The sequence below is a fragment of the Acipenser ruthenus genome, chromosome 22 (assembly GCF_902713425.1).
Source record: "Acipenser ruthenus chromosome 22, fAciRut3.2 maternal haplotype, whole genome shotgun sequence".
Taxonomy (NCBI): Eukaryota; Metazoa; Chordata; class Actinopteri; order Acipenseriformes; family Acipenseridae; genus Acipenser; species Acipenser ruthenus.
In genome coordinates, this window is record NC_081210.1 from 28,635,459 (window position 1) to 28,660,098 (window position 24,640).

The 24,640-nt window shown below is 41.3% G+C and overlaps 2 protein-coding genes and 1 long non-coding RNA gene across 4 annotated transcripts; 1 reads left to right on the forward strand and 2 right to left on the reverse strand.

Moving 5' to 3' along the window:
* Window positions 1–540: 540 nt before the first annotated feature.
* LOC117431336 (glutathione peroxidase 3-like) lies at window positions 541–4,648 on the reverse strand. The gene is made up of 5 exons (XM_034052154.3): window positions 4,496–4,648; window positions 2,830–2,983; window positions 2,225–2,342; window positions 2,028–2,127; window positions 541–1,575 (listed from the first exon to the last, which is right to left on the reverse strand). Exons 1-5 carry the CDS (start codon window positions 4,577–4,579, stop codon window positions 1,321–1,323), a joined length of 711 nt encoding a protein of 236 aa, XP_033908045.1. The 5' UTR covers window positions 4,580–4,648; the 3' UTR covers window positions 541–1,320.
* A 1,750-nt stretch (window positions 4,649–6,398) lies between these two features.
* On the reverse strand, window positions 6,399–14,713 carry LOC117431337 (uncharacterized). The gene is made up of 2 exons (XR_004664093.2): window positions 14,405–14,713; window positions 6,399–10,392 (listed from the first exon to the last, which is right to left on the reverse strand). It is a non-coding gene; the product is annotated as an uncharacterized LOC117431337 (long non-coding RNA).
* A 655-nt stretch (window positions 14,714–15,368) lies between these two features.
* LOC117431646 (dynactin subunit 4-like) lies at window positions 15,369–23,510 on the forward strand. 2 transcript variants are annotated; one of them, XM_034052828.3, is made up of 14 exons: window positions 15,369–15,554; window positions 16,217–16,287; window positions 16,673–16,851; window positions 17,245–17,288; window positions 17,488–17,595; window positions 18,068–18,088; window positions 18,732–18,805; window positions 18,893–19,005; window positions 19,264–19,373; window positions 19,665–19,738; window positions 20,135–20,189; window positions 20,379–20,486; window positions 20,827–20,924; window positions 21,316–23,510. In XM_034052828.3, the coding sequence occupies exons 1-14, from the start codon at window positions 15,420–15,422 to the stop codon at window positions 21,527–21,529; spliced, it is 1,404 nt and encodes a 467-aa protein (XP_033908719.2). In that variant the 5' UTR covers window positions 15,369–15,419; the 3' UTR covers window positions 21,530–23,510. The 2 variants fall into 2 exon arrangements, with proteins under 2 accessions (XP_033908719.2, XP_033908720.2); XM_034052829.3 differs by lacking the exon at window positions 18,068–18,088.
* The last annotated feature ends 1,130 nt before the right edge of the window (window positions 23,511–24,640 follow it).

Genomic DNA, 24,640 nt, shown 5'->3' on the forward strand with positions numbered 1-24,640 from the left:
TTTTTTTTTTTTTTTAACGGTTTGTGTGAACTCCATGGAGTTCGAGAAGTTGCCCTGCCAAAACTTTGAAGAAACAGATACGCATTATAAAATAGATACATAGATAGGAAGCTTAACGCGGTACAGTGATGCACGCAGTGACTAAAATGCATACAGTATACAGTACTAATAATAATATTATGGAACAATTGGTGCATTTGTAAAATAATGTTGACATAACTTCCCCTGTTTTCTTTGTTGTTGACTTTTTTTCGTAGGACACAAGTCATGTTTAAAACTTTTAAATAGCTTTTTGCATAGAACACAGGTTACGTATTGCAACTGGTTTCTGAGAGGATTTTCTGTGTTGCTCACACCTCCACCTGGTGGCGAATGTTGCAAGTGCATGAATGTTCTTTAAGGCAAGCGTTCTTACTCCCTGCACCAAAATCCACAGAAAAAACAAACAAAAAAAGTTGAATGCACATGAAAACAATGCATCAGCCCTGGCATTTAACTTCTTTATTTTAAAGTGAGTGAAAACAAAACAAAACACAAAGATCCAACTCTAATGCTTTATTAAAGTGGGCCTTAATAAAAACCGTACTGCCACAGCTTTAGAGGTGCAGCTTCTAGGAAAGGTTGCGTGGCTCTGTGGGAATACTAGGAGAGCCTGAATGCACTAAAGAACTCTCCTGACCCCCCAGAGTCTCGGGACAGGCCCCACAGGGTCACTGCTTTCGGGCCTTACCTTCACTGACACGCACCCTTTCACACAGCACCCCCTAGCTGAGGCCTCCAGCAATACATAAGCCAGTAAGCAACAACAAAAAAATATATATATATATTAATATTTTTTAATTTCTTTGTCTCTATATAGTTAAAGTATAACAGAGTAGGATTCCATTGCACTGCCTGGTCTTTGTGAATACAGCCCACTCTTATTATTTTCAACCCTCTTGCTTTGCATCTAAAGTTTGTTCATATTGCTCTCCTTTCTGCTTGTACTCTGCCTCTGCAAAGTACTTCTCTGTTCTAGATTTGGTACTCCCTTTCTAAAAACCTGTAAGCAGGCATGCCTCTCATTTCAATACTGAAATCATATAACCTGTTTTAATGAGAGTGGGTTATAGGAACAGTGATCTGATAAATTGTGTATAATCATTTACCCATACCCATAAGATCTGAGGCATTTTACTTTATTTTTATTTTTATTTTTTTTTATACTTCAATTTTGCCTTTCGCTAGTGGGGAATGGATTCTATTCAGGGTCAAAAATAAAGAAGCACGAACGGTTTAAAAGGAAAGTGTGCCATTGTGTTTAGTGTGTTTGTTTGAAGCTTATTTGATCCAGGGTTCCAGTACAGGCAGCTGTGGCCTTTGCCTCCTCTGTGAGGCCTGACTGCGCAGGTACTCAAGGATGTCCTTCCTCACAGCAGACACGTTCACTCGGGGGTACCAGCGCTTCACCGGCTTTCCGTCCGGACCCACCAGAAACTTCTCGAAGTTCCACTTGACATCGTTCACCCTCAGCGGCTCCCAGAACAGCCGGTTCGTTGGATTACCAAAGCTGTCGCCAACCGGAGGACAGCTGTTCTATAAGAACAAAAGAGCAGGGGTGCGGTATAGAGGTATGAGAGTTTGAACACAAACCAAACTGCCCCAATGAACCGTACCCCGGGTCTTTCTAAAGTGAAGTGCCAATCTATCTGTGTGGTTCATCCTCTGGGATCTCGCAGCAAAATATCGACCCTGAAAATAATCGCTGTACTATAGTAGCAAGGGAGGAGTAGAGAGTGCCAAGCAGGCTTACTGCAATTAAGGTGCATAGCCAATAAATGTGTTGTGTACTGGTAGCCATGACAGAATGGCATTGTATGGAATGGACTAGTGTGATACCGTCTTATGAAATGATCTAGTCTGGCTTGTGTTTAGTAGTCGAGACATGGAGCTGATTCTTCGGTCAATGCATTGCCTCTCTGATTACTACCCCTATAAGCTATGTAGATAACTGCAGCATCTCAGCTGATAAGGGATGTGTGCCTTACCTTCAGGAAGGTGTAGACTTTCTGTTCATGCTGCCCGTTTATATACCCCTTTTGAAAAAGCTGGAAATTTGGAACAAATCCACCCCCTGGACGGACGTACCTAAAGGTAATATGAAGAGAATTCATGAGTTTCATACTGTTTGAACTAGGACTCCGCATGCCAAGATCTGCATTTCTGGAACTGCTCTAATACTCACTTCAGAGTGGGCAGAATTTCATTCTTATCCCCAGGCTCCTGCAACCCAAACTGGTGTGAGGGGAACCCCAGGATGACGAAACCATAGGGTCTCAGCTCCTCGTGTAGTGCATTCAGTTCTGCCGATAAGAAAGAGAAAGGGCATCTTTAAATAAAAACACAGGAGGCCACAGAAATCAAGCATCACTCAGGGTTAGTTTGTGTCCTCCGAGTGGGAGAGAGAATCAGACAGCTTACATGTCGAGATACATGCTGTATTATGTCAGGGAGGATTGACCACTGCTCTCCTAAGCAAAGACTTAGGGGGTGCTGAAGCTGGCTATGTGCCTCTGCAGAATACAAATCTATTAAGCTTAAGCTTCAGCACAGTTATCTCAGATCTGTTCAGCTTCTATAGGGAATTAACAGACCCCTGGAGCACCTGCACAATGGTATTGTTAGCCAATGTAACTGAACAATAACTAGCTTGTGTAAGCGTATCAAAACATGTTCTATTCACCAAATTCCTTGTTTTAAATTTCACAAATATAGTGCCAGTGCCAGTTTTGATTCTTGACTAAACAAAAAAAAAAAAAAAACAGTCGCCCCCCCCCCCCCCCTTCTTACCCAGGTACTGCAGGGTGAGTCCTCAGTAGGTTGCCACATTGACAAAGAGGACGTTCTTCCCTGCATACTCTTTGAACGAGACGTATCGACTCCCATCCAGCGTGAGGGCGCCATAATCATAGATAGTGCCGTCTGTCGAGCTGTTGCAGGAAGCCTTCAAAAGACATGGGAAGGTGTGGGAGGGTACAGATTTGAATCTATTTTCTATTTTCTCAGGGCCTCGGGGAGTCTATTACCCACTCTGTTTTGATTTTCAATCTAATGTAGCTGCACTTCTTAAAACAAGCTGAAGCCTATTAGTGTGTTCTGAGGGCACTGTGACTTTTCCTAGGTTTATTGTTCCGTTTCTATGGCACCCCAGCTGGTTACCAGGAGCTGCAGATTTTTTTGACACATAAAACTCACCCGCGTGAGATGGCTGGATATTCTTGTAACTAAGAGAGTCCGCTCATCATAAACACAGCCTCGCTCGTTCATGACTGAAGTCAGATTTATAGTGATGATGCTGTAATTTCCTTTGTTTTACATAAAATACAGCAAGTGTTCGTGAATTGCTGTCTGATATTGGCATGATCACTGAGGGTGCATTGATCCATTAAACAGTATTTTAGATCCTAAAACTCAACAGCTGATTGGAAATGCCCATGCTGAAGTTCTGTTTGGCTGCTTTGCATTCACAGAAATAAAAATATTAACAAAGTGACTTTAAAATAGCGGGCGGGGGGATGTATATATGCTGTGGGTAATGGGTAATTGATCAGATCTCAGTAATGCGTGCATCTGTGTTTAACTGTTACTTTAGAGAAGTGAATCATAGTAAAGGGCACTAAATACACAGCTTATGCATGGCGGACATGTGCTGTATTAATTGTTTGTAAATGTATTTAAAGATCTTAGCACTGATTTGGTACACATGCCTGTGTGTCACAGTGTGTTTAAGCCAATAGTTCAATGACATTGATACAGGATGCATGTTATGTAAGTGTTTTGTCCTGTTGACTGAAAATGCTAAAGTTCATCGATAAATAAACACATTTTTCTCTATGAACAGTCACTCAGCACACACACACCCACACACACACACACACTATACCACGTATACACTCTCTCTCACACACACACACACAGACACAGACACAGACACACACACACACGCACACTATACCACGTATACACTCTCTCACACACACACACACACACACTCACACTATACCACGTATACACTCTCTCACACACACACACACGAACACTATACCATGTATAGTCTCTCTCTCACACACACACACACACACACTATACCACGTATACACTCTCTCATACACACACAAACACGCACACTATACCACGTATACACTCTCTCATACACACCCACACACACACACGCACACTATACCACGTATATTCTCTCACACACACACACACGCACACTATACCACATATACACTCTCTCATACACACACACACACGCACACACACTATACCACGTATACACTCTCTCATACACACACACACACTCTCACACACACTTAGCACAATGCTCCAAATAAAGCCGACACCACACAGATTCTGACTGTTACAGTGGCATAGATTGAGATTTCTTAAAAAAAACACTATGTCTCTATCTATCTATCTATCTATCTATCTGTAAGACCTATGAAGCCCTTACCTGCAGGTCTCCAGTCCCAGGGTGAGGCTGTAGGAAACCTAAAAGCAGCAGGGGTAGGATCCAGCGGCTGGTGCACCCCCTCATTGCAGCGAGACTCTATGCTCTCTCCCCCCAGCTCTGGAGGATCTGAGGCTGGCTCTGGGTTTCAGTATGTTTTATAGCTTGCTGTCTGTCGATCCCTCACTGACACCTTCCCTCACAATGGCAGGAAACCACACATGGCTCTCATTCAACCAATCACAACTGAGTAAACAGGACAGAATTGTAGACACCCTTGCATTAACTCTGCTTACGCTGAGCAGAGCCAGGCTGCACAGACAGACACAAAACATACAAATAAAAAAATAAATAACAGACAGACCATGTCTACCCCTTTTAATCTCGTTCATTTCCCTTCTACACCTCAGAAAATCACTACGGCACCTAACAATAGACTTTGGAACATTCATGACACACAACATTTGTGTGGGCTGGTTGTCGTCAGGTATCATAATTGATCCAGGTACTGCTTCGGTATTTGTAGAATCGAGTGCATAACCTTTAACTCACAGCTAAAAGCTTTCAGTGTGAGTTTTGCCATCCCTGTGCGCTGCACTGTTTGATCCAGACCATGTGCTGTTTTTCTTGTGTTGGTGTTAAAAGATCACTCTCCTGTCAGACAGGCAGCTCAGCTCTGCTGGCTGAGACACAGATACGTACTTCAGAGCTCTAAGATTAGGACTCTTCAGAAAGCTTGGGCATGGAGGTTGTTTTTTTGAATACTGAATAAATGAAACGTACTTGAGGATGACCTCGTCCCTGGCTCTCTTATCAGTCTCACTCAGTAGCAAGCCCCAGATAAACACAGATACTGACAGGCCACTTCCATCACAAAGCAGGTCAGGCCGCAGCCAGCACTGACTCCTCAAGAACGGGACTGGGGCAGGGGGGCAGGATGGACAGGGCTGCCTGGGGTTGCACTTGCTGATTTCAAACTTTTCTTTTCCTGTAAATTGTTTTATAACTAGCCTACACACACACACTTGCCAAGAATATGTGTCAGCAGCTGTCACTTTTGGAGATGTACTCCAGCAGGAATTACCAAGAATCGTTCAGCCCTTTACAAAAAATGAACATCACATGACTGACCTATAATCTGTAGTTTTAGAAGAAATACAATTCATTAAAAAAAATGATAACATTTTTCTATAGCTTGAAGTATTCCCATGCCTTCCTGTAAAAGTACTACAGCCAGCAGAGATGTCATTTTTGTTACAGTTCATGATATTTTACTTTTGGCTGAGGAAAAGGATCTTCTGATGTTTGTTTCCTTTCCAGCACACGCACGCAAGAGTGTAGAAGGCAATTGAGCTCCACTTATTTTTCCCAGTGTCAATATTTAAAACTTGTCTTGGGCCTATCAAATTCCTTACTGATGCAGTACACCTTATTATACAAAAATCTTCTTTAAACTAAAAAAAGAAATAGAAAATACAGCAAGATTGGTAAATCCGGCCTGACACGCAATACTCTGTTTCATTGCGAAATCAGCTTAGACCTGTGCTTTTCAACCTTTTCCTCTCAAGCACCAGTGTTTCCAACAGGTGGACCACCAGGTGGACCAGTAACTATGTGCACCCTTAAACTGCTGCTGTAAACCGAGACCTGCCCCATTACAGCCTGGTTTGTTGTGTCTGTACTAACTTGTTTGTTGCCTCATTCTGCTGAATGGTTAATCAGTGCAGCTGATGACTGCAATGAACTCAGCATGTTTATAATTTTAAATATTTTGCAAGTGTTGTGTATTGAATTGGTGACCGCAACTTTAATTGTGTACAGTTGTAATATAGGGAATAGCATGCTGCAGCTGGCATGCTCAGTGTTGGTGAAGTTCTGATTTGACAGCATGTAACACAGACAGCTCTTATGATTTACATACTGTTTATTTTTCAGTAAAAACAAGTTTAAATTGCAGTGAGTTAGCTACATAATAAATACACCACAGCAAGCACGTTGTCATACATTTTCATTAGCATAATCTGAGAGCTAAATTTAGTAAATGGCGTTTTAACCAAAAGTCAGAGCATGGCCAACACTCGGTCAGGGCAGAAGGATTTTATAAACCATGCTTGGATCACCACCTAGTGGACAAGGAAACAGCTGCACTGTCTAACACTTGTACAATACTTCATAAATTTAATGTGTAAGGTATTGACAATGTCGACCTAAGGGACTTTTTCAAAAAAAGAAACAAGGACCAGGGGTCACACATGGAGATTAGATAAAGGGGCTTTCAGAACAGAAAATAGGAGGCACTTTTTTACAGAGAATTGTGGGAGTGTGGAACCAACTCCCCAGTAATGTTGTTGAAGCTGACACCCTGGGATCCTTCAAGAAGCTGCTTGATGGGGGCTCTCGAGTGGCGCATCCAGTAAAGGCGCTCCACGTGGAGTGCAGGATGCGCTCTATAGTCTGGACGTCACGAGTTCGAGTCCAGGCTATTCCACAGCCGACCGTGGACGGGAACTCCCAGGGGGCGGCGCACAATTGGCAGAGCGCCGCCGGGGGGAGGGAGGGTTAGGGCGGCCAGGGTGTCCTCGGCTCACCGTGCACCAGCGACCCCTGTAGTCTGGCCGGGCGCCTGCAGGCTTGCCTGTAAACTGCCCGAGAGCTGTGTTGTCCTCCTACGCTGTAGCTCTTGGGTGGCTGCATGGTGAGTCCGCAGTGTGAAAAAAAGCGGTTGGCTGACGACACACGCTTCGGAGGACAGTGTGTGTTTGTCTTTGCCCTCCCGAGTCAGCGCAGGGGTGGTAGCAGTGAGTTGAGCTTAAAAAATAATTGGCCATTCTAAATTGGGAGAAAATAATAAGAATAATTGGCAACGACTAAATTTATTTAAAAAAAAAAAAAAAAAAATGAGGCTGCTTGATGAGATTCTGGGATCACTAAGCTACTTACAACCAAACAAGCAAGATGGGCCAAATGGCCTCCTCTGGTTTGTAAACTTTCTTATGTTCTTATTCCAGCCCTGTATATTAAATTAAAGGACTTCATACTATATTTATCACTTTCTTTTTTTTTGGCCAGTCACTGAGACTCTTATTTGGGAACAGCAAGTTCTAACCACGGGTGAGGTCAACAGGAAATGACCCAGCAGAGGATGGAGTGGGAAAGTAGAACAGTGATAAGAAAGCCCTTACTATGAGTATCTGGTGACATCAGTCTTGTGTTACAAATTAACAGAATTACAGCAAAGGGCCCGATAAGACCCTTGAGCTCTCCAAGGACTGAACAGAAAGCGAGTTTCTCAGGCTCACAGAGTGCATCGTGATAAGACTCTCATCTCAACGCCTAATTATTCACCAACCATTTGCAACTTCAACCAAGACATTGCTGTCTGACTAGTATTTCTTTCTTTCTTAACACCCTTCCACCATTAACAAGCACAAAATGTGCAAATCTGAATAAAAGAGGTTTGACACAAATGGGGTGTGTGCTGCTGAAACACTGTCTTAGCATCAAGGCTGCTCCCTCCAGGCTGGGGCACCCCAGTCTTGCTTCATTGCTGACAGTCTTGTTCTGTCCTCTAGCCCTGTTTGTCCCCTATGCCTCACAGGAACTGATTCCCGGGCTCTGGAATGAACTCCAAATCAACCCGCTGCCTCAGGAATGAGTAATGGAGCCTGCAGCTCAGGCACGTCAAACACAGACAGGCTTCTCGGTGTCGTGTTGCGGTTAGTGCCGAACACTCAATTATTTCCCATTGCCTTGGCACGTTGCTTGTGGTTTGATATAAAAATCAATATGCAATATGCAGTGAAATAACCTGGCAGCCTGGTATCAACAAGGTTTTTAGTAATCTCTTGAGAGACATTTTAACTTCCAAGTTGACTCCAGGCACAGGCAATTGGAAGCTGCCTTAGCTGCAGCTAGCTCCCCTCCCCTCAGGGAATTCTTAGCTTCATTTTTCAGGACAGTGCATGCTTTCTCAATTATACTGCCAATCCTGTCACTATGTCCACTGTTATACTTTTAAGACAATCTCTAAACAAAAGAATAACACCCCAAATTAGAATTAAAGACAGAAAAAGATTCAGGCTTCTATATTCCAGATGTTTTTGCGCAACACAAAACAAGCCTTAATTAGTAGATACACTGTGTCACCATAGTAACAAAACCAACAGTGTGCTTTTGCACTGGGGTTTGGGAAGGGATACCGTGCTTTACAGGTTTTATTAGAAATCTAACTTCAAACTAGGTGTGGCTTTTCCAGGCGATGCTACACGTCAGTGAGAAATTGCCTCATCAAGTTAAGTGCATATTTGAGAAACATAAAACCCCAGGGGATGGACACATAAATTATCCATATACAATTCCTTTTTATCAATTCCATTTCCAATGCCTTTTTAAAACCAATTCCAGTTCCTTCAAAGGAATTGGAATTGGCATTTTAGAGACGTAATAATTGTTGCAATTGCTTTCATTTGAATTTAACTGACTAAGAGTGACTTCAATTGAAGTAATTTGTTGCCACTGTGAGAAGCACATTTTAACAGAATATGTTGGAACTGATTAAAAGAGAATTGGAAATGGAATTAGAATTGAAAATTGATTTTGGAACTGGCACAGTGTTCTTTTCCCTGTGGCCTGGGTTCTGCGAACTGTAATCCTGAGACACTGGGACTGTGGTTTTCTACTCCCAAATTAGAAACGCCGTCAAGGCCCTTTGTGGGAGGAGGAACTTGAGTTTGTGTTTTTTTAGGGTCTGTTTTTATAACGTCACACAACGCATGCTTCCTGTTTAGAGCTGTAGTTGCCAGTAAGCCTGACTTATTTACTACACATACTGAGAGCGAGATCTCTTATTAGCACATAGCGTGTGCCCGGACAATAAACTTAACATAACCGTTGCTCCCTCTTTTCACTGACGGTATTTTACAGCTACAAGAACTACACAGCAGCTACAATGTTATTACATCAACTTTTTAGCCCTTTATTATGAAGCCAGAGGAATTATTATGCATTGTAATGGGGATAATTACGGCCAAAATCACATGACTTCCTGGGACAGAGCTTTATAGTATTTTACCGATCCATAAGAACAAACAAGCTTCCTCACTTACACTGTCAGTTTAACACATGTTAGTGGGCTTGACCTGGGCAAAGACTGGATTGTAAAGAATACATGGGGCAGCAGCTGCTGCTTATTGAACATGAGATTTTGTCTTTAAATACACATTTGATATTAATTCACAGCTTTATGAGTTATGATTTATGCTTCCTTCAGCTTTGTCTGTTTTTGTCAGTGTGTGTCTGTCATTCTTACACTGTTCAATACTGTCCCCTGGGGCTGGATCAATCCACAGTACCGCACCATCCCTTCTCTGTATTCGGTACTGTTCTGTTCAAGTCTGGTTCCAGGTTGAATTGGTCCTTGCATTGTGTAATATCACATCTCAGTCCAGGACAGCAAGGTGTACACGCTGGGAATATAACAAAATCAAATAAACGACTAGGGTAGATTCAATGCCGTTGGATTAGCCATAGTCCCAGTTCACAATGTGGTGACTGGGAGAGTCCATTCACAGGGATGCGTTGTCACACAACCTCGTTCTGGATTCAGCGGATCAGCTCTGATGCGGTATACTGTGTTATCATCCAACCCCCCCTCCTCCTTCTTTCGTGGAGCAGTCCTCATGCTGTGGCGTGTCACACAATCTCATTCCTGGTTGGGCCAGTCCGTACCCTGTAGATTATGACAGACATCGCTGGGCAAACCAAGAGAGACGTCATTATGACGATGGTTGCCAGAATGACCAGGACAATGGCCCAGACTTCCAGGATGTGTGGAAGGTGGGGCGCTGCGGTTGTCAGATCAGCCATCTCCTAGGCTTTCAAAGACACACTCCTGTCGAGACCTTTGAAACAAAGAGAGACATTCTAGTGAGGGATGATCAATGATCCAGACCCTTTCAGACAACCAGCAATACAGTAAACCAGCACAGTAACACCAATTCACTTTCAGATATTCCATGACAAGGGCGTTTCATTGTACCAGTATACACTAGAGGATTTACAACATGGTTACTCAAAGTATAAAAGCATTCTTTCTTTACTCAACTAGTCTGTGTGGTTTCCTTTGCGGCTTCCATGGAAAAACTGTCATGACACAGGAGATTATGCTGTATACATTTACAATACAGTGTTCAGATGAGTCAGGTTTTTGACTACACAAGCCTAAATGAGTAAGGATGCTGTGGGTTGGCTAAATCCTCTTCTGTTTGGGGAGAAAAACTAAAACTAAACAGACTGTGTATATCAGATGGACTTTTAGCCCCCAGCTGTACAAATCTGTTGAGAATCAGCAGGCAAGGATACTCACAGCTGCAGAGGTCCTCACCTGTGGCTCATTCAGTCCATTTCACAACAGGACCACGTTCCAGCCATGCTCTGAATTAACAGTCCAGAGCCTAGCATCAACCAGGTCTTTAATTGGTCCTGGTATGGAATTGGCTGAACTATCCTGTGCGCACTACTTAAAAACAGTGGGCAACCGTCACGTCTTAAAAAACGCGATTGTGAATGGCAATCAATTGGTTTCAACACTCGTTGATCTCTACCTTATTTAGGAAGTGTGGAGAGCGTGGAAAGCCGCAAGTGTGTTCCATTGCTCTAAATCATTGAGTCGCAGGGGAAATGGTTAGGCTAATAGAACAGGCCTATTGACGATTGTAATTAACACATGTTTAGGTGTGTGCTTGTATATATGTATGTTTTCTCACTCTTTTGCTCCGCTTCTGATACCCCATTAATCCGTTATGAATGCAAAGGGATCAGTTCTGAAGGATGAATAAAATGATTAATGCTAAAATAAATGACAACAAACTGCACAGCACGATAACAATTGAACTGCTCCTTTAAATGTTTTGTGACTGCAGTTACAATACCCGATGCTGTGCAGTATGAGTCAGTGAATAGCAGGTCAACCAACTGTTTTACGAAAAGTGAATTTACGATGACAAAACAGATTATATATCTACTGGTAAAACCACGAGCAACAGGGAAACTACACACTCACACACTCAGCATGTACTGATAGTTTCACAATGACACACAAATACACAGAGCGGCGTGCATGGTGCGCAGTGTGGATTTATAAAAGGCATTACATTATTCAGAGAAGAACTCTCCCAGGCACTGATCTCATCTCCAATCTGCGTCAGGTTTGTGTCAGAGTGATCTGTCTGCAAGACCTAACCTGCCAGAACCGCAATTTCAGCAGCTGCATCACGATGCCATTGTGCGGACAAGTGACAGGTGAGAGGAGAAACACTGAGCATTGCCGACTGCAGCAAATCATTAAAACAGGACGAAAAGGGGAAACAGGTTGTTACCGTCACTCTAAAAATCCAGAACAGATTTTACAGCAGCTACATTTATAAAATATTAAACATCAAATCAGGTGACAGCCATTGGCTAATACATTACTAATCTAATCTTTGGCTCAGCATGAAATGCTCTTTCTGGGTTCAAGCGGAAAAGGCATAACGGCATTTCTAATCTCAAATTCACATGTTTACTGGAACGCTGCAGTGTGGACCGCATAGCCTATTTACTGTCTGTGCTCTGCCCTCTGAATTTTCCATTATTCCTCAATTACAACCACCTGGCAGGCTAGAAAACAGATTACAGGCAGGCAGACTGTCGCCTTGTTCTCATATTACCTTCTCATGCCAAGCATCCCATATGGAATGTGTAAGTTAAAAGTAATTTGCAACAACCGCAGTAAAAGTGCGTTCCAGAGAGGGAAGTACTGCTGTGTGATAAAAGTTTTTAAAAATCCAAATAAAAATGCATTTATCTTAGTTCTCTGTTCAAACTAATTAGGCTTTCAGCTGAAATGAAAAGGTAAAATCAAAACAGCTGGCTCAGCCTGGGCTTGCATGCATTTTGAACCACAGCATGTATCCACAGCAACAGTGTATCTACATACCTATCTAATTCTGGCAAGGCGTTATTCAAAGGGAAGAGAGAGTCCAGTTCTAAGAAACTTGCAATATATACAGAACATTTATGTATGAGTGCAAAAGACTACTGCCCCTGAAAGAATAGAAGCACTTCATTCATAGTGCCTTACTTTGCACTAAATAAAGCGACAATTCAAAACAATTAACAAAGTTACCTTCCGAGGCAGTGCAAGCACGCCTGTGCTTTACCCCACAATCCAAGGGCTGCTTTAACTGAGCTGTCTGGACATTGAATAAACTTCATTTATAAAAACCAGGCCACTGGCTGTTCAGTGTCAACCTGTCCCGTGCTTATAAAAGGATTGCCTGTATAAGTTTTGTCTTTTGGTTGCTCTGGAAAAAAAAGGTATGCCCTTTAAACAGCAAAGCTTTCGTTGGTTAAATAAAAGACCATATGTTTACCAGGTTTACTTGCTCCAAGTTTTTTTTTTTTTTTTTTTTTTTAAGTGTAATAAAATCTACTGTATTGACATACCATAACTAGAAATAATAAGCAGGCCGCAATGTTCTTTTCAGGGCTTATATGTACCTCCGAGTTTTGTTTTGTTTTCGCTTGGGAGTGGGGAGTGAAGCAATTTTTGCTTTAATTTGAGCACAGTAAATCTAGCCTCAAATCCCCATTTCCTGTCTCTGTTTATTGAAAGGTAAAGATATAAACCCCAGGCAGGATGCCTCTATTCCAAGGACATACCCACCTAAACGGGTCGAACAGTTCAAGGCTTTGTTCCAACACATACTGAATACACTTTGTACAGATCCATGGACTTGCAATAAAACCCCGTTTTAGATACTATTTGCACACGACATCTGTTTTTAATCAGGCGCAATCAGAGCCATGTTCTGGCTCTTTGTATTATTCCTCGCCCCTTCATCCCGCACCAGTATTTTCTTGGATTTGCCCACCTTTCCCTGGATGAGTTGGAAAGACTACAAATGGCTGCTGCCTCACTGTCAAATGTAAACATTATGCTATGGAAACATCTTTAAGTAGCACACAGAACCTGGAGTCACTTAACCGCACTGCCTATATTCCTGCTAATTGCATACCGGTACTGTGAAACACATGTCTTATGAAAACGCACAACTTTGTAATTGCATATTCTGGTTTATCACATGCATTAAAAAACCCTGCATTACTGTGAGCGTTTATCATAAGAACTGATCTTGTACGTCAATACTTGTCGTCAAAAAGAGAATTAGAAGTAATGTAGGATTTATTTGACACGACTAGATTTTGAAAGCATGCACACTGGGAAAGCACCGCAGTTATTGTAAACACCGATGCATAATGTTTACAACACGCTGTTCTACAAAGGTTACATTCCTAAAGGATTAAATAAACGTTTGCTTAAATGTGTACTACGTTTAAGTCGTCCAAATACCAAACTTCTATGTAATGCGCTCGTAGCACCGTGTCATCAATTGCCGTAACGTTTCAAACATGAATCGCCGCTCGTTGCGAAAGACAGCTTTATATAATAAGGAAATGAAAACCATCTGTAATACTAACGAGGCATAGGATACAGTTGTTCAGACAGTTTGTGTGTGTGTTAGTTAGTTAGATAGTTAGATAGTTAGTTCGTTAGTTAGTGATACATATCACATTAAAACCCAGATGAATATATATTGTTTTTACTCGTATTTCATATACTACGTAAACACCAAATTCAATTCATTTTGACAACGCAAATAACTCATATAGTATTTATACCAACGATATGTTTGGTTAAATATAGTTGCTGCTAAGCATTTAACATGTTTTTATGGCAGTCACATAAGGATCAATGTTTACTGACAAAACTTGGCAAGCTGGTGCCAAATGTAGTTTTTGGTGCTTGTATCCATACAACAGGAACACACACACAACAACACCAGAGCAATATCGGTTTCGTTAAGTTATTACCTCACTAAAGTGTGAGCTCCAACTTCTGCTACTGTCAACAGACTCGGGGAACCTCCAGACCCGTCAACGAAGAAAGGTTTAATCCTCGATCCTCGGCAACAATTTAAAGAAGGCACTTTTTGAGTTTTGTCGATTTACGCAATAAAGATTACTCTGATTAAACCTTCATCCTTAAAAAAAAAACCAAAATACAACAAAAAAACAGATGTTGGTAAGATTAAAACGCGAAGTAGTTGATGAGTCGAGGCACCAGCAGTACGCACTCAGCTTACAAACACACAGCATTATCGTATTATTCCTGAGTGAGCAATCTCCTCCCTCCCCTCCCCTCCCCTCCCCTCCCCTCCCTCTCTCTCCTCCCTCCCCTCTCTCTCCTCCCTCCCCTCCCTCCCTCCCCTCCCCTCCCCTCCCCTCCTCCCCTCCCCTCCCCTCCTCCCCTCCCCTCCCCTCCCCTCCTCCCCTCCCCTCTCCTCCCCTCCCCTCCCCTCCCCTCCTCCCCTCTCCTCCCCTATCCAGGGCGACTTACAGTCGTAAACAAAAATACATTTCAAGAATCACAGTACTTTTATACAAGAGCAAGATAAAATACAATGACTTTGGTTTTAGCAATTACAAGTATATAAACTGCACCTACACACACACACACACACACACACAAATATATGCAGTGTTTGTATTAAATATGTGTGTCAAATGCAAGAGGTGCACAAATTGAGGTTTATAAACCATTTAGTTATATTTGCATTATTTAAACCTCACTACATCTAAACAACCAAATATTGTAGTACAACAACGTACTGTAGCCCCCCTGCCAATACAAAACACACACATTGCCAGATTTGTTTTTATTGTATTTTACAGAATTTTAATTTGTAGAGAAACTACAAATCCCAGAAAACTACAAATCCCTCGCGGCTGCGTTTTTTATGGGTCACATGATGAAGCCACCACACTACGTGTCTGGTCTCAGGTCACATGTTAGGGTTTTGGGCGGAGGGAGAGGACAGTTCCAGCGATGGCGTCTCTGTTGCAGGCTGACCGAGTGCTATATCTCGTTAGCGGGGAGAAAAAGATCCGCTCTCCGTTGTCGCAGCTTTACTATTGCCGTTACTGCAGCGAGCTCCGCTCCCTGGAATGCGTCTCCCACGAGGTAACAAAATAATACCTAACACATAAATACAAATAAACACTAACATCGTTACTGGACAGTACCAGGCCGTTTGTGATAGATTAGACGGATCTAACCTAATTCTGTCGGTCCGCCTTTAGTTTCATGTGATTGGCTACTGTGCACGGTTGTCAAATTTATGATACAGTTTGTTACTGGTTACTTGTTGTTTCTGTCAGAGTTGGAGACTTGCAATTGGCTACAGGTTAAGTCTGTTGGCCGTGTAGCGTTCTGATTGGTTTACAGGCAAGTGGTGGTGGGTTGGACCAACACAAGAGAAACCTTGATAATTACAAAGACAACTTGGAAAATTAATTTTTAAAACCAAAAAACAAAAACACCCTGTACGTTAAATTATACTGCAGTGCAAAGTTTACAACGTTGTATCAAAAATGTTTACATCTTGAAAATGAAATGACATAGGTTTTGTTTAAGAAAAATACTCCACACCCTGTGTGCCCGGGTGCCTGCATCATCGTCTCATTTGTTTTTACGTGAAAATAAAAATGGCTCTTGGATAAATGTATTAAACAATCTTTGGAATATGTTAGTTTTGACCACCTTGCCTGAAAATATCGTAATATACTTACACGTAGTGTTGAACATGGCTTGAAATGTATGTATTTTATAAAATTTTATTTTAGGTCGATTCCCATTACTGTCCAAGCTGCTTAGAAAATATGCCATCAGCTGAGGCCAAGCTGAAAAAGAACAGGTCAGACAATGTACATCACAGTAATTGAGACTGCAGACATAAAGGTCCTATTGCATGCATCTCTAGGGCCAGTGTTTTCTGAATGTGTAAATGCTGACTCACGACACCTCTAAAAGTATTAAGTATGGTGTCATGCTGAATTTTGTATTGAGATGTGTGTTGATGTTTTTATACTATTTTGATGTCTAAAAAGTACATCAGTAATAGTGTAATAGACAAGTGGGTTGTCTGTCTCAGGCTATTAAGTGTAGTATATCTTATCCAGTTCCTTTAAATGTGCTATTCCCACACAATATTGTGTGTACTAGCAACAGCATTATCTGTACTGTTGGATATCTCTTCTTGGTGTAGTACCTTGTTGCTGAAGTCTGTGTGTTTGTCCCAGGTGTGCTAACTGCTTCGACTGCCCATGCTGCATGCACACCTTGTCCACACGTGCCACCAACATCCCTTCACCCCTCCCTGATGACCCTGCCCAGACCACCATGAAGAAAGCCTACTACCTGGCCTGTGGCTTCTGCCGCTGGACCTCGCGCGATGTTGGGATGGCAGACAAATCCGTGGGTACGTGTTTTACAGTCAGCCAGAGCTTTTTACAATGTCGCTGATCTGGTACTGTGGGCATTGTCGGCAGGAAACCTTCTGTGATCACCTGAACACCCGATTTAACATGAGACTACCATACACTTTGGAGAAGTGTGTAGTTCCAGTAGGTACACCTTTGAATGAGCAAGTCTTATCGTAGTCTCTTTGATTAGAGGTTATATAGTTTATGTACTTTGATGGGATCAGCTGTTCTCCGGTTGTGTTATGCTTTTTGGGGAAACACAAAGCTTCAAGGAGATTTTACTCAACAGTGAGACCTGTTTAGGACACCATGTCCCATGCCTCGGTGATCTGATTTTTAAAAGGGGACAACTAAACTAAAGCAGCTTTTCGAATGTCTTTGTGTTTCAGCCAGTGGAGGTTGGCAGGAGCCTGAGAACCCTCACACCCAACGGGTGAGTAAAACCAAACATTTAGGTGGGAGTTTATCACTTGGCCTTTTCTGCATATTACTTTGTGCACGTAGAAAGGGGTATGTTGATGTCATTATAAATCACTAGAAATGAGCTTCCATCAAGAAACCTGAAGAGCCACCAATGAGAAGGGAAGTGTTAAAGATGTCGGTTATTGTGAGTTTCTGATTTGCCCCTCCAGATTAACAAGCTGATAGAGTATTACCAGCAGCTTGCTCAGAGAGAGAAGGTGGAGCGGGACCGCAAGAAGCTTGCGCGGCGTCGCACCTACATGCCACTGGCGTATTCGGTGAGCCTCTTTCTCTGTCTTCATCACGCAAGGGTGGACGATAAGTGTACAATGTCTTTGGAATTCTGAAGAATCCGTCGGCAAATTTGTAAAAACAAACCTGCTCGAACATGCTGTGGTACATCCACAATGTTTGTTAGGGCTGCAACAGTTCAAACTGCGCTTTTGTTGCCAGCTGCAGCACTGCCTGTTCTTACTCACACTTAGCACTGCACTTGCCTAGGGGAATGTTGAGAATGTTCAAGTCTTGCTTTCCCTGGAAGATATGTTTTTTTTTTTTTTTTAATTGTATTTATTGCGTCCCCAATTCCTGTAACATATAGGAAAATATCCCTTGCTGTTACTGCTGCAGTGCACTTCACCCACTTAAGTTTACTTAGTTACGTTTCACCTTGTTGATTTTCTCTCTCTCTCTCTCCCTCCCTCCCTTCTCTTTGCTAATGCACGCTGCTATTTTGGTTTTAATCCCCAGCAACACACAATTCATGTGGTGGTGAGTTACTTTTCACAAATTTAATTGCCAAGCAATGTTTGGCTTGGCTAAAGGTGTGTTCTTCCTTTAACTTTTTTTTCCCTTGTGTGTGGGATCACTTACTGAACTGTGATGCATAATTTACTTAAAAAACATAATCTTGCCCTTTTGTAAACAGTAAACATGTAGGTTTTATGAACTACTTCCAGCATCTAGCAGCTGACAATACAAACTGTTTTTGCAATGCAAAGATACTGTTTTTGAAAGCAAAATGGTTTTCACAGCATTTTTTGTCAAGGTTTCATGGAAGATTCTGTTTATTTACTAAGGTGACATTTGGGATTTACATTTGTCTTTGGTATTTGCTTGCAAGTTGATTTAAGCACTTAATGCTGATTTATTATTGTTATTTTTTTAAATATGCATATCTTTTTTGTATCTACTTTGGCTTCTGTAGTAATGATCTGCGCACATGTGGTTGCTAGCTTGTTGTAAATGCAGCCAGTAAAATCTTAACATATTTAAAAACTGAGTTGGATTTGATCCTCCAGTCGAAAATAGGCGCACTTTATAAAGCAAGAATTTCAAGTATTTGAAACACATTTGTATAAACTCGTAAAAAAAAAAAAAAAAAAAGATTTACTGAACTCTATTTTATTTAAAGGAAAAATATGGTCTGGGAACAAGACTTCAGCGTCAGAGGTCTGGAGCACCTATAAGCGGTCTTGCAGGACTTTCGTAAGTACAATTTTGCAGCTATTTGTCAAAGAAATGGTGAGGAATGCTCTTTTAATTTCTAATGATTTTCTTCTTCCTACCTGATAGACTGAAAGAGGGCGAGGATCAGAAGGAGATAAAGATTGAACCAGTACAGGCACTTGAGGAGGTGGAGCCCTTACCTGAGGACTACTACACACGACCCATTAACCTGCCAGAAGGTAATTTATTCTAGAAGGTGGTCAGATCAGTTGCAGTTTTTTGGGAATCTTAGCATGCAATGTGATTGAATCTTATTGTATTGCATGAGGTAGATATGCAACAGTGTATCACACAATGTTCCTTTCTCTTTGTACCACCTCCCAATGAATCTTGATTTTAAGATTTAGAGACTTCAGTCTCATGTGATGGCTGGGCTGCAAACACAGAAAACAAGCTACGAGCTGAAATGCTTCAGTAAATACTCTTTTGTTCACCAGTCACCACGCTCCGGCAGCGCCTTCTGCAGCCAGATTTCCAGCCAATCGGTGCCTCCCAGCTGTACCCGAGACACAAGCACCTACTGATCAAGCGTTCCCTGCGCTGCAGGGTAAGGACTGGCTTAGTTCACAGTGTGCTGATGTCTGTTCAAGCCTCTTTCAACCTGGCCTTTAAAAACAGTTAGGCCTAGTGTTGCAGTTAGTTAAAAGAAAACGTACAGTACATTCATCATTAATAGTAACCTCACAACAAAACGATATACCCCATACTAAATAGGACTGTGAACTATAAAGCTGACAATTCATGTTATTTATTCTACATATGCCGTATATAATAACGGTAACCCAGTGACCAAAAATAATGCAAGGTCAGGTGTTCATTTTATTAATTTTTATTCCAGAAATGCGAGCACAACTTGAGTAAACCGGAATTTAACCCAACTTCCATTAAATTCAAAATCCAGCTGGTGGCTTTGTAAGTACCTCTTCCTGAAGTGCAGCACATGGAATCCAGATCTTATCATGCTTTCACTGTCCTTTCAGCTTGATAGGAGGGTTTGCTGTCCACCTCATTTAGCACCACTGCCTTTTCATTCACAGAAACTAGACCTGTGAGCAGACACTTTTCAAGGGAGGACCTTCAAACCTTTCCGTCCAAATGCAGTGTTCAGCAAATAACATTTTAAGTTATTTTTAAATATGTCATCACTTTGTTCATTGTAATACAAAGTTAGGAAGGAAATGTGCAGAGCTGTTTGAAACTAAACCATTTCATCCATACTCTCCCAGAAACAAACTGTAGGCATCTCATTGTAAAACAGTCAGGATGCAATAAATCAGTCAGTTTTTTTTTTTTTTTTTTTTTAACAAGGAATTATATCCCTGAGGTGAGAATCATGTCTATTCCAAATCTGCGATACTTGAAGGTAAAGTTTCCTTTTTTTTTTCTTGCTTGTTTTTTTATTTTTGCTATTAAGTGGATAGTAGATTTTTTTTTTTTTCCATTGTTTTACAAATTAAAGATAAAGGTAAATATTCAGACAAATGCAATTCTGAGTGGTAGCTAAAGAGGTTTACTGCAGGTCACTTACTTTATTTCCCTGTGTGCACTACAGGAGAGCCAGGTTCTCCTGACTTTGACCAACCCTGTCGAGAACATCACGCATGTGACCTTGCGCCCATGTGAGGAGGGAGACCAGGATGATCTGAACAGCACTGCTACGGTACGAGAGCAAAAGTGTTTACCAAGCCTTTATCCACAAAGTCTGCAGACTATTTAAACACTGATATATTAAATGCATTGGCACATGTTTTGTACATGGCATGAGCAGATCTCTGGGGTCATATTTTATTGCTTGATCGTAAAAAAATGCATGAAACACATTGCTCGCTTTGATGACCAAACTCCTCTCCTGTGAAGCTCTTGCTTTTGTGATGGGCTCTTTACTCCTGTTAAATTTAGATCAGTCTCTATTCATTATTCAAATGGCATGCCCTGAACTAAATCCACTGATATGTGCCCCTTTACCCTGTTTCATTGCCCACTTCTGCCCTGTCCTGCAGGTTGCAGTGTCTCCTAAAGAGCTGCTCTTGGCTGGTAAGGATGCTGCAGCAGAATATGATGAGCTGGCAGAACCACAAGACTTCCAAGATGACCCAGAGTAAGGGCTTCTGCTGGAAATTGCATTTTGTGACTATCCTTGTTTTCCTCTTGGATACCTAGTAATACAAATTGAGACACTTTAAAAGATTTTGAGTGAGAGAGATCCAGTGGCCTTTTGGCTATTTTATTTAAAGTTGTATAAGCCGTGTTTGCATTCTGTTTATTTAGTAGTAGCAGCCTTGAATATGAAACCACAAGTTTATAGTGATTTTAAATACCAGAGGAAGGCACAGGTAAAAAGCAACCACAGTACAATGAAACTCATAATACAGGGCTACTTTTAACTTCAGAACAGTGTTTAAAGTCCTAAAGTGAGGTGTTTACCTAGGGACTGTATCTTGTATGAAATAGAGACGCTTTTATTCACCTTCAGTTCTTTCTCTTCCCAGTGTCGTTGCCTTTAGGAAGTCCAACAAAATCGGCATTTTCATCAAGGTGACCCCGCAGTGCGAGGAGGGAGAGGTGACCCTGTCCTTTAAAATGCGACATGACTTCAGGAACCTGGCGGTGCCCATCCGTCCCTCTGAAGAGGGGGAGCAGGGAAACGAGCCCATCTGGCTGACCCACCATGTGGAGCTGAGCCTGGGGCCACTGGCACCTTGAACTGGGACATCGAGAGGCAGACTGGAGGTTGTTCACAATGGGCTGGGAGCAGGGGTCTAGCCAGGACCTCAGAGAAGCATTTTCACTTCATAACCCTTAAAATAAACTGCAGTAACAAAAAGACTGCACAGTCTCTTAATGTAAGCTAGCCTCTATTCAAAGCAGTGAAACACTATCCAAAACAACTGTAGGAAAACCTGTTGGTGGTTGTATTTGCAAGTTGATCTGTAGATTGTCTGACATTTTATATCGTTGGACATTTAGCTTGGTGATATTGAAGTAATTGGACACAGTCAATAGGATTACAGTTGCAGAGTCATTTCTGATACTTCACAGTTTAGCCCTGATTTTTATTCTACACTTTGCAGAGCTAATTTTAGTGTCTGTGTTGGGCATGAAAGTTCTGATGTCTGTGTAACTCTAGTGCAGTGCATTGTTAGTAAGGCTACCAAACTGAATGCACTTTGTTACAGGGCAAAACCTGGTTTTGTTTATATAAACAATTTGTGTGTTGCATTGAACTCATGCACAGGCAACATGTACAAATAATGACTACTTAATGAAGCTTCTTAAAACTTAGTAATACACAGAAAGGGTAACACATAATTATCTAATTCTGGGGAGGTGCTTTTTTAAGTGGTTTATTTTTAAAGGCGATTTTTATGGTTTGCATATAAAACAGGTTGAACTGTAAGCAATACAATATGTAGCTTTAATAAGTACCCATAGTCTTCAATTCTTGTTTGAAAACAGCAAGCAAAATTTAAATAGAACCGTTGTAAAAAGGATCATATGGAATGTGGTGGTTAGGTTAAAAAGCAATTTATATTTTTAATTTATTGCCAAAGTCTGCCCAGGAACCAGAATACATGTTTTCTGTGGCTAGATATAAATACCGTACTTGCATTGTGGTTGCTGGTAACCTAAGTGTCTGCCCTCTGGGTATTTTAGTGGCTGGCATGGTGGATGCATGGAGTAAACAGCAAGGGGCAATATATTGTTTTCTTTTAACCCTTCATTTTCTCAGACATACTATTGTCCGATAGTATATTGATATCTTTTAGTAAACTGTAAAAGACAGCATTTGAGATGTAGCAGTCGGTAGTAATGCTGGTTTTTGGACGCTCTGCCTTTCTTGTTTCAGCAGTTTTGTAATCGGGTGGGGGGCAATAGAAACAAATCGCCTCCTTTTCAGGTTTTTGGTAAAGTACTATGTTGGCCCTTGAAAAAATGAACCAAGATTTTGCAAATATCTTAATATCTTTACCCCCCCACCGCGCCCTTTTAAATAACATTCAGATACTTCCAAATGAATTTCTAAAGCTCTGCAGGCAACACTAAGAGCAGTGGCAGATCGCTAGAACTTCAGGACTCCTCGGGCACAGCATGAGATTGTCAAGCTCACTGCTGTTACAGTACTTCATTGCCCTTGACTGACGGCTCTACCCGTTCTGCTAATGTACTGGTGGAGCACCCTTAACACTTCTGTGTCTGTTTTAAGGGGACCACTTTGTTACAGCTTAAGGTTTTAGGATCTGCAAATCTACAGCATGCTTATCCACAATTATTTATTCAGTATAGTGTTAAAGACCTTGTCTGCATGTGTACACAACCCTTATATTACATTTAAAACATTGCTTTTATCATGTTTCCTGGAATTCCTTTTCCTAGTGTTTTTTTTTTTTTCGTTGTCCTAGTCTTCATTCCAGACAACAGGAAACCTGTAAATATAAATACAAGGAAAATTGTGATAGCACAGGTTTGAAGCCTTTTTTTTTTCCCATCCATACACTCTATTCATGTATGTCATGGTAACCTGTATACAACACCAGCTTTCTGCTTTGTGTTGAAATGGCATCTAATAGCTTGATGTAAAATCCTTTTATTAATTCATAACTTTAGTTAACATTTTATTTGTCACGCTGATATTCTGCTATGAAATAAACTGAGCATCAATAAATATGAAAATGTGGACACTTTATTTTTTGGTCTGATTTATTTGAAAGGGAACAGCAGTTATTATATATACTTTGTATCTGTATTATACTGTGTATGACTGCATGAGCCACTGTGTTTGTAGAAGTAAGACTGTAGTACAAACTGACAACCATGAGATGGCACTGTAAAGCTGTACAGCTGTTCTGAAATTTTAAACTGCAGAATATCAACAGTATCCATAGTGCAGTTCACATTTTCATCCACCAGGTGGCGGTATAATCTTAGGGAATGTGGTTGTTTCTGCAGATATCACTGATGTTCACTAGGGTTACGATGTTTGAGAACACTGTACAATGCAGTCTTAGACCAGGATGAGCTCCACCAGTGTGCTTTTCCTGTGTTGCACTGCTCTTCGCATCTGCCACCTTTGCAATGCTCATGATGCTCAGTATCTAACAGAGTAACAGTACTTGAAGTATTACATTTTTAGCTTCCTGTGATCACTTTTTTAGGAGATTACATTCGTTAAAAAAATGTAACTGCTGTGAATAATGGAATACAGAAATAAAAAACAGATCTTTGTTAAGTGTACTTCCTTATCTGGGTACATTCAACCAAAAAAAAACAAAAAAACATGACGCTCATTTTATTTATTTAATTTATTCTTCCACTTAAAAGCTATCAGAAAATCTCAGTCCCCCTGAGGCATGGGTTAGCTCCGAATTATCTCATGTTTATATCTAGCAAGGCAGACAGTTATCTTTGTCTGAAACGCTCCAGTCGAGAGGCGTGTAGTTTTGTGATCTTCATAACCCTGGGGGGCTGCATGTTGTGGTGTGTTATCTTACCTACTGTATGTACTGTGACATTCCCACCGCCCGACCAACACTTCCTTCTTGTTTTAGTGTGAACAGCAGATTCACACCCGTTTTCGCCAGCCCCATTTTCATGATGCTACAACATGCGCATCCTTTTCTTATGTCATTTTGCACATGCTGCGGGTCGTTGTAAAACTCTTTTTTATGATTCAGACAGTTCTAATTTGGTATTGGCTGTATTGTTTGGTATTGTTTTTAATCTGGTTTGAAACTTGAACGATGCATTCCATCTGTCAGAAGCATTCTCTGCCTTTTGTGTGATAAAAGATTAATCTGGCATTGATTTCTAGCATCC

Coding starts and splice junctions, on each gene's coding strand:
- LOC117431646 (XM_034052828.3), top strand. CDS start 15,420: ATGGCGTCTCTGTTGCAGGCTGACCGAGTGCTATATCTCGTTAGCGGG. Junction 15,555..16,216: donor TGGAATGCGTCTCCCACGAG/GTAACAAAATAA, acceptor ATTTTATTTTAG/GTCGATTCCCATTACTGTCC. Junction 18,089..18,731: donor AACACACAATTCATGTGGTG/GTGAGTTACTTT, acceptor TTTTATTTAAAG/GAAAAATATGGTCTGGGAAC.